General features: G+C 37.0%; 1 protein-coding gene across 1 annotated transcript; it reads right to left on the reverse strand.

The window, feature by feature from the left end:
* Positions 1-281: 281 nt before the first annotated feature.
* sall1b (spalt-like transcription factor 1b) lies at positions 282-9783 on the reverse strand. Its single transcript, XM_055193183.2, has 3 exons — positions 9495-9783; positions 3551-6639; positions 282-3441 (listed from the first exon to the last, which is right to left on the reverse strand). The coding sequence occupies exons 1-3, from the start codon at positions 9535-9537 to the stop codon at positions 3097-3099; spliced, it is 3477 nt and encodes a 1158-aa protein (XP_055049158.2). The 5' UTR covers positions 9538-9783; the 3' UTR covers positions 282-3096.
* Positions 9784-10169: the final 386 nt, after the last annotated feature.

A 10169-nucleotide genomic window follows, 5' to 3' on the forward strand; every position in this document is an offset into this window, starting at 1 on the left:
CATGTCGCACAGTGTGATAAGGTAATGATCTTATAAGAGGGCAAAAATCGTGCAGTGTATTCCGGGCTTTAGTCTTGGACTAGGCTTAAGCCTTGTCTGTGAAACAGGTAGGGGGTAAATGTACTGTGTTGCTAACAGTGAGGCAATGACTTAATTTTGGATCTGTTCCATCATATGAATTTTAAAGACTTGGAATATATAGTGAATAAATCATATTGACTATGTTAATTTTGTTTGTTTGTTTATTGTTCTTTTTCTGAACCTGACAATAAACATAAAGGTTTGGTAAATCATGACACTTTTTATTTTTTGGGGTAATGTATTTCTTTAAAATCATCAGGTAGAACCTTTGAAGGAACCATTAGTGGTTGCCACATATGAAAAATGTATAAAACTAGCCATATAATATTTCCAACATTAGCCATTAACACAATACTGACCACATCATTCACAATTGGACAATACAGCATTTTATCACCCATGAAGCAGACATAGCAAGAGTCCAGACAGTAAATGCCAAACCGTTGCTGGCCATCTGTCCGTATCCTTTACAGACATGAGGTAGAGCGCATGAGTCGTACCTGCTCAATGAATGCTCTCTATTCTTCGGTTAGCTTGTAAAAGTATCATCTTCCATTGGCAAAGATCGTTGCGTATTAACACAATGTGTTATTATTGGTAAGTTTATTGAAATGTAAATGCTGAGGACAAGGTGACCTAGATTTATATCAGTAGAGAAAGGGCATGAATACTACTTGTGTAAATGAATCATTTCTTTGTTAATGGTAAATTAGTCCAGTTCTCTAATGTTAAATGAATGGAAAAGAAATCCACTTCTCTTGTTGACTCGTGTGGTCAACTTACAATATATCAGCAGTTTCAGAAGAAAATTCACTTTGATTTTAATCAAAATAAAAATGCATTTGCTAAAGCGCAATCTATACATACGTATTTGTTTCGCCAATGTAAGAATATAAAGGTACAGTGTATCTTTGCAAAATGTAAAAAATAAATACTTTAAGTATGGTTTAGTGTTCACCTTTACTGTTTTACATTGTACACAAGTATAACAAAGCACACAATTGTTATTAATATAAATTACAGAGGGATAAATAGTTTGATGGAGATATTTTTCATCTCATCATGTTATTACTTTAAAACATATTAAAATCAAACATTGCGCAAATGTTTGCAGTGAATGAATACTTCTAAATACTTCAATTTCCAAATGATAGACTGCATATTAACAATACTTTATAAAAGTAAAAAAAAGCCTTAAAGGTGCAGTGTGTAAATTTTAGCAGCATCTAGTGGTGAGGTTGCAAATTGCAACCATCGGCTCAGTCCACTGCTCACCCCTCACTTTTGAAACACATAGAGAGGCTACGGTAGCCGCCACCGAACAAACATGTCATCATCGGAGACAACTTAGTAAAAAATGTTGTTTGTTAATGGCTTCTGTAAAAACATGGCAGCACAAAATGGCGACTTCCACGTAAGGGGACCCTCGGTGTATGTAGATAAAAACATCTAATTCTAAGGTAATAAAAATTATATTTTTAATAATAATAATAAAATAATAATAATTAGCATTTCTGTCGAGAGATCCTTTTAAAAATTACACACTGCACCTTTAAATGTGGGGTGCATGATTTCTGAAAGCCAATGTTGACGTTTAAAATCGCCTAAACAATCACGCCCCTACCCCAATAGAATCTGGACCTTCTTGTGATAAACCCACCCCACATATTGCAACCCAGGCAAAGATGTCGGTTAGTAGACACGCCCCTTACTACTGATTGGCTACAAGAGTGTTTTGGTTTAATCGGCCCGACTCCCTTTTCCAAAGTGTTTTTCAAAAATCATGCACCATGCCTTTAAAGGGATAGTTCACCCAAAAATGTAAAAATCATGTCATCATTTACTGTATACATTTTCTGAACACAAAAGAAGATATTCCGAGAAATGTTTGCAATCAAGCAGTTTTGGAGCATCATTGACTTCCACAACAGGAAGAAAATACAATCAGTCAATGGTGCCCCAAAATTGCCTGGCCACAAACATTGCCCAAAACATCCTCCCCTGTATTCAGCAGAACAAAAAATGTATACAGGTTTGTAACAACTTGAGAGTGGGTAAATGATGACAACATGTTAATTTTTGGGTAAAGGTGAGTATCCCCTTAACACAATACAATCAATACAGCTCATACTACTTTAGGCAATATTACACACCATATTATGTAAGGAATAATTGACGATTGTTAGAAAATAATGCACACTCAAGGTGGTAATACGGCATGACGCAAAGCATAGTGTGCATTATTTTCAATTTTACCACGGCTGTTGAATGCTGTATTCTGATTGGCTGAAAATTGTTCTGTGGAGGTTGGTTATTTTTCTATTTTATTGTGGTAACCGTGGTATAAGAGGAATAAAAATTCCTTTGAATTATTTGAAAATAATGCACACCCACTGTGTAACGGCACTCCCACCTTGGGTGTGCATTATTTTCTTATAATTCAATGGCCCGTCATCAATTATTGCGCTTATACCATAGTAACCAAATACATTGCTCTGGGGCCTCATTTATAAAATGTAGGATCCTTACTAAAAGTCTACGTATGCACAAAAGGCAAAAATATCATACGCCAAAAATATGAATACTTTTAAAACAAAGCCATGTTCCCTTTATAAATCACAGATCACCTGCAAGTGTGCATACATGAATCGTCCTCATATCCCACCCTGCAAGTTCATTCTTCCATCAAGTTTGTTTTTTATAAATCACAACCTTTGGGTGGGAACTGCCGTACGCACGTTTCCAGACCCATTTTGTGCGTACGCACGCTTTATAAATGAGGCCCCTGGTGTTTATTTTAAGACTTTTTTCAGGTTAGGCCGTTTATCGAGAAATGATGCGTACCTGTTGACATTTCTCAACTAATCAGAATCAGAATGAAGCATTCATGAGCCATGTGGTAACATTTTAATAATGTCACTAACTGTAGGATACCCTTGCTCAAAAAATGTGAAACTATGAAATGCATCATATTTGCATGTATTTAATCTGTCATTGCTGTTTAATTGTCCTGGATCAAATGCTGGTTGCACCGTTTTCACCCAATCTCTCCAACCAAGGTAAAGCTCTGTTAAGTTGCAATTTTTCAAAGCTTTCGAGATGCACGGCAGATATTGACAAGTGAGGCATGACACCATTTTGAATGACAGGTATGTCGTTTGCTCTCAAAGCCAAACCAGGAGTAAAAGAGGCAAAATGACTCCAGATGCCCGCGGAGTCCTCACTATTCACTCTTACCACATCTTTTGGGGGAGTGTCTTGAAATCTATCAGTATTAGATCTATGAAATCCACCATCAACCGACAGTCGACGACCCCGTCTGGCTGAAGAGCTGCTCCACATGTGAGTTCCCATATGAACCTGTGACCAGACATCCCAAAGAACACAATTGATTAAACATCTTTATGAAATAAAAATGGAATACAAACAAAGTTTGTGATACTTTTAGCACTTTTCACTAATGGTATACCTTCAAATTTCCTTTAGTGGTAAATGCACGTCCACATATGTTGCAGGCAAATGGTTTCTCACCAGTGTGGGTCCTCTCGTGAATCTGAAGAGCACTTGAGGAAGAGAAGCTCTTCCCACAGGTGTGGCAGAAGTGCTGTTTAGCTGATCGCCGAAGTGGTGCTCCTGTGGAGAGTACGGGTAGCGTGGAAGCTGAGGATTTGACTACACCCGCTGTGGAGTCTTTCCGAACGAAGCAGTTGAGTCCGGTTCTTTTTGAGGGAATGACCGGTTCCACCAACGTTAGAAGCTGGTTAGGTGGAAAAATCAGATTTGCTGGTTCAAAGTCTTTTATCTGATGGGTTAACATGTGCTGTTTAAGGTTACCTTTGGTTGAGAACCCTCTATTGCATGCACTACAGATATATGGACGTTCTTTGGTGTGACTTCGATAGTGAATATCCAAAGCACTTTGACAGGCAAACGTCTTGTTGCAAACATCGCAAACATTGATTTTCAAGGTTCCCTGCTCACCGATTGAAAATATCATGGTCATGCTATCTTTTGAGATGTCTCCAGTTGTTCCATCAAGTAACCTAGGTTGTGAAATGGTTGAGCTATTTGATTCAGATGATGAAGATGCAGAGTATTCGTGTTTTTCAAGAGTAAAGCTATTCGGAGAGGAAGTCTTCCAGATTTTTCCTGTCTCAATGTTGGCTGAACTGTGACTCTCATAATCCCCATCTAATGACAATGATTTCTGGGTTAAGCAGTCTCTATGCATTGATCCGTTCTGCATAGTAAAGCCACCGTTTGATAAACTATTTAAAAGCTGACCCTCTAATCCAGTCGTCCTGGTAAACTCAGAAGAAGAAGAAGGAGAAGATCTTAAACTGTCAGGTAATGAGTCTGGGTACTTACAATCCGAAGCAGCGTCTACAACCTCCATGTAGTCAAATTTCAAGTTCTTATTATCTACTGAGTCAACATCCTGGTCCATAGAGTGGCTGTCATGAAGTGGGACGTTAGGGATGTGACCACCCATATGCATGTGAATATGCTGCTGTAGGGCTATTGCATTCGTAAACTTCTCTTGGCATATAGGGCATGAGTGCTGTATTGTAAGGAGTGGCATGGAACGATGAATACTGTAGTGGGTCTTTAGGTTGCCCTTGGTAGTAAAAGCCCGTCCACACACTCTACATTTGAACGGCCTCTCACCTGTATGTGTGCGGTAATGCATTTTGAGAGCACTTTGACAACTAAGAATCCGATGGCAGATGACACACTCATTGGGATCAGAGGACCTATTTTCAATTTTCTCCACCAACTGCTCCAGCTTCAAAGTCTCTGAAGCTCCTGGGGGATCTGGAAGTCTCCTAAAAAGTTTGGTTTCAAACTTTAGTTCAGTTGTTGAATCTACTGAGTTCTTTATAGCAATTTGGTTTCTTGAACTGTCCACTGTGGTAAAGTAAGCAAGACTCAAGGCTTCTTGAAATTTCTCATTGGAAATCAAAGGAGGAACATTCTGATACCCATTATGTCTCTCACTGGGACCAGGATTTTGAGGTTTGATAATTGATACCCCTTGCTCCTCTTTTTTAATGGGAGAAAGACTCTGCACAGATGATTGAAGCATACAGCCAATTGAGTTGGCTGCTAAATGTTTAACATCCACCAAGCTGGGGGAGGTCTTCTCAGGAAGCGGAGACATGCCATATGGAATACCTGTGCTAGTTGGGATGTTATCCAAGTGCTCTGGAACTGGATATGGATTCATTTGTATGTTAGGATACTTGTCTTTATGACGCTGGAAGTGGACTTTGAGATTCCCACGTGTGGAAAATCGATTTCCACATATGTTGCATTTGTAAGGTCGCTCTCCAGTGTGAGACCTCAGGTGTATCTGCAAAGCGCTGTCACTTCCAAATACTTTGGCACAGAACCTGCATTTGTGCTTGAGTATACAATCTTCAGATGGCCTCTTCATGTGGTCGAAAAAAGTCAAGTTAAGTGGTTTGCCTTTCCTCTGCTGGGCTTGTGAAGTCAAAGCATTCAAGTCCTCCACAATTGCACCTATACTTGGCAAGCTGTCTGCACACATATTAAGATCATTTTGTTTATGAGGCGTTTCAAGTTTGTTTATAACAAAATCTGCAGAGGGAGACTGCTGCTTCAAACTACCGTTTTCAGTGACTGTGTTATTGTGAAAAGATTGGTTACATAAATCCCCACCAAATTTCACAGGCAAAGAGTTGCTTCTAATGTTGTCAGTCACTTCAGAGTTTTCCTTATCACTCTTTGAGTCTTCTTGACTGCTCTGTGAAACATAATTGGACTGTTTAGCATTAGCAGGTGGGTTTGCTAGGTCTTCCGCTAGCTTAGCAGCTGCTAGTTGCTCAGATAGGTTTGAACTGAGTTTTATCAGTGAACCGGCCATCGGTGTATCAGTATTTTGGGCTGCTAATAGTAATATCTGCTGTTGAATTTCTTCAATTAGTTTGAGCTGCTGAACTTGTTGCTTCTGTAGAGCAAACAGTTGTTCGATCAAACCAGAGGCGGCCATTTTGCTGCTGCTAGCATTCCTGCAGCTTGCCTTTAAACTTTTTTCCTGCGAAAACTGAGCCACGGCAACTTTGGTGTTTTCTAGGTTTTCAATGAAGACATTGCTATTAATAGTTGATAATTTACACAACTCCAGTAAGGAACCCTCTTGAGATAGGAATGGTGAGTAAGATGAGCTAAAGTCATCAGCATCTTCGTTTCCATCAAGATGTATATGGGAACTTTCAGCAAATTCAATATTGCTGTTGTCTATTTCATCTAAGGATTTGTTCATTTCTAATGATTTTTCAGCACTTGAAAGGTCACCAAGTTCCTCCGTATCACTGTTATTTGTCACACCGTTCAGTTTCTCTTCGTTATTGAAGTGAAATGCATTACATGTGAAGGATGAAGGTGGAGAGTCTGGACTTACTATCAGAACTAACTGATCTTTTAAACAGTTTTTCTGATGTTGATGGAGGTCTGTCACATCGGCAAATTCAGCACAGCATCGTTGACAGATATAGACATCGCAGGATGCAGAGAGGAAGTTCTCCGTTGTATGATCTAAATGTAAAAAAGAACAAACAGATAAGTGATTAGACAGTTCTGAGCTGTAAAATAGATGGTACACAGTAAATATTACAATGTAAATCCCAGGAATTTGACAGATATATACTGTGTTTAAAGCAACATAAACATGTTAAAGGTGCTCTAAGCGAATTCACGCATTTTAGACCATAAAACATTTTTTGTTACATACAGCAAACATCTCCTCACTATCTGCTTGCTACCTGTCCGCTGATCAAACTGTAAAAAAACGCGATCTCTGTAGACAGCCCAGGCTCCACAAACTGCAATAAAAACACAGTGGCCAAACCTAGCACCACAAAACAAAGAGTTCCAGCCAATAAATGACAAGAAGGATTTGGGGGTGGGGGTTGGGCGCATTCATGAAAGCACGAAAGGGAGGGGGAGGAGTTAGCTACGCTCAGTTTGTTTGAAAACAGTTCAAACATCAACAAAAAGTAACGTTTCACAGATTCGCTTAGAGCGCCTTTAAATAAACAGTTATAAACTGTAAAAAAATGCAATCCCGTAACACTAATAATGTTGCCACCATATTTTTGACGGTGAGGTTTTGGCAACCACAACTGCCAGTTTTCTACCGTAAAATGTACGTTTTATTTTTCACAGTGTAACTATAATATCAATTACACAACATCTTAAAACTGAGCTAGCAAAAGAAAAGCAAATAATGACCTAAACTAATCTGTTTTATAATCTTTTAAACATCTTCGTTATACACTATACATTGATGGAATATTTAAACTGATCTCAAATTCTACGTTTTTTAAACTGAAAAGGTTTGTTTTATCAAAATAATCGGTCAAACCATATATACATGCATATTGTGACTTCAAACTCGCAAAATTATTTTGTAGCAAAAACATAATTGCTCCGATTTTATTTATACATAAGTAAAGGGGGCACATTTTAATGGCATTTATTATGATATGTTTTATCTTTAAAGGTTACATATCACAAAAAAATGACTTTTTCCATGTTTATGTGCTATAATTGGGTACCCTTCTTTCAACCTAGAAAATGTGAAAAAGATCAACCCAGTAATTTAGTTTTGGTAAACCATTCTCTGCAAGCATGTGAATAATAGCTCATTCAAATTTGGCTTCCCCTGTGATGTCAGAAGGGGATCTTATTATAATAATACCGCCCCTTAATCTACACTATCCAACCACTGCACTGCCATTTAGTGCAGAGATCAGCTCATTTGCATTTTAAAGGACACACCCAAAAATGGCACATTATCTTTATGGTATTTTGAGCTAAAACTTCACATACATACTCTCGGGACACCAAAGACTTATTTGACATCATAAAAAAGTCTTGTGAAATGTCCCCTTTAAATCATATGTAATACCGTTCACACAATCTGGCAACCCTGGTATGATGGAGAAAGTATCATACCAGCATTCTACAACAGGCAGCAATCCAATACAATCAGGGATGCTGGAAGTTGCAAAAGCTAAATAAAACCAGTGAAAACTTCACTTTTTCCTGTAGTATTTTGATTTTTGACAGTAAATCCATTTCATAGATTTTTTTGCATATATTTGGCCATTATTTTAAAAGGCTTCTGTTTGCAAGCTTGTTCCGTCTGTCATTTCACTTAACATAAATGATGTAAAGTTGTTAGGAAAACACAAGAGGCATTCTGTATGGGCTAAAGCAGCACAAGGTCTTAAGTGAGACTCATGAACTTGTCTTGACTAGCTTTAATACAGCATACTTGTGCTATAGATTGAGTCAACACATGGTAAAACATATACACTACAGTCCAAACATCTTTATTATCAAAGATTAATCATGATTAATCGCATACAAAATAAAAAGTTTGGTTTAGCATAATATATGTGTGTGCACTGTGTGTAATTATTTCCTATATATATTTTGTTAAATATATACATAAATAACATTTCTTTTAAATTTATATATACACAATAATTACATATATACACACATATATTATGCAAACACAAACTCTTATTTTGTATGCAATTAATCTTTTGACAACTCTGTGTGTGACCCTGTTTGTGAAATCCAGGATAAAGTCTCATAATATAATGAAAATGACCATCAATGTTTGATTTTACATTGAATTTAATATTTGACTATATTTAATATATCAAGATTTTTATTTTAAAAGAATGTTCTTTACATTACATTATGTAGGATACATTTTTGTAGAAAACTGTAAATCTCAAAAATGTATCATATTTTCATCTTTCAGAATAGGCTAATAGTAAAATAATGACACCTATTTAATAACAGAAATGAAACAAAGTAGTGACCAAACCAACTCCCTGGGTGCTTTTAAAACTATATTAAAAGATGTATGCTGGAAACTTGATTCCTTTATGTTCACCATTACGACTCATTCATTATATAAGAGACTAATTCATATAGGCACAACTTATGTCGGTCTCCTAAACTACTTTAAGTATCCAAGCATCATACGCCTTATATTGTAAGGTGATAATAAAAAAAAAAATTATGTGTCAAAACTTGTGATTAGATTACATACTGAGACTATTCATGCCAAACATAACTTAATAAAAAAACGTCAATTTTAGGTAATAAACATGTTTAAAGAGCACGTGCACCAGCACACACGCGCACATTAAGTTACATTCACAAAACTTATATAATCAATAAAATAGAATTCAACATGTTCTCTAAGTCTGCTATACTGTATAATAATAGATCTTGAAATCCCTGACACGTGACTATTTTTACTTTAAAATGAACTAGTTCGTTATACTGTACAAATTAACAGCTCAATATACGTTTTCATATTTAAAGATCAAACTTCAGTATCAGAAAGTCTTGCGAGGACTTACCGGTGAGAACATACTGTGGTTTGGCTTGTTTCCTCCGGGACATGCTGAATAAAACAATATCTGTTTATGTTCTCGTGCACATCCGCTCATGAAAGTTCACCAAATGTCAAAAGCAAAGCATCCTTATCAATGAAAAGTCCGTCGGCGATGAGCCAACAACACATTTATCACGAAATAATAATAATAAGTCCTGCAGAAATGAAGTTATGACGGTCGCATTCTTCACAAAAGTGCAGATATCCACATTTGATTCATTACGACAACTTACATGATGACAACAGCGAATCCATCAGGAGGACGTTCACCGATAGCACTCAGCCACGCCCATCAACACCTCTATTGGTCAACATGTTAAACAGTCCCCGCCCCCAACTGCATTTCTATTAGTCAGAGAGCTACACGGGGAGGAGTTTGTGATCATTAAAGGGCGCACGAGCGCATGAATCAGTGGCTGGAAATGTGATGAATGTTTTATGGCCACAGGATGTTACTTCATAGCATAGTAACTTTTATTATTGTGTAATATAAATATTATAAGTATTATTAATCAGTAGTAAACATTGATAACATACAATATTAATATTTCAATATGTGAGTGATCATCGTTTACGTAAAAATCTGCAGTAATAGCATAATAATAATGTTTGTTTTGTAACTTAATGTTAAAAGTAAAGT

This window comes from Misgurnus anguillicaudatus, chromosome 6 (assembly GCF_027580225.2).
Source record: "Misgurnus anguillicaudatus chromosome 6, ASM2758022v2, whole genome shotgun sequence".
Classification (NCBI taxonomy): domain Eukaryota; kingdom Metazoa; phylum Chordata; class Actinopteri; order Cypriniformes; family Cobitidae; genus Misgurnus; species Misgurnus anguillicaudatus.

Excerpts from the sequence above, each read along its gene's own strand:
- sall1b (XM_055193183.2), bottom strand. The coding sequence starts at position 9,537 with ATGTCCCGGAGGAAACAAGCCAAACCACAGTATGTTCTCACCG. Across the intron at positions 6,640-9,494 it reads ACCACAGTATGTTCTCACCG|ATCATACAACGGAGAACTTC; the intron begins GTAAGTCCTCGC and ends TTTTACATTTAG. Across the intron at positions 3,442-3,550 it reads CCACTAAAGGAAATTTGAAG|GTTCATATGGGAACTCACAT; the intron begins GTATACCATTAG and ends GTCTGGTCACAG.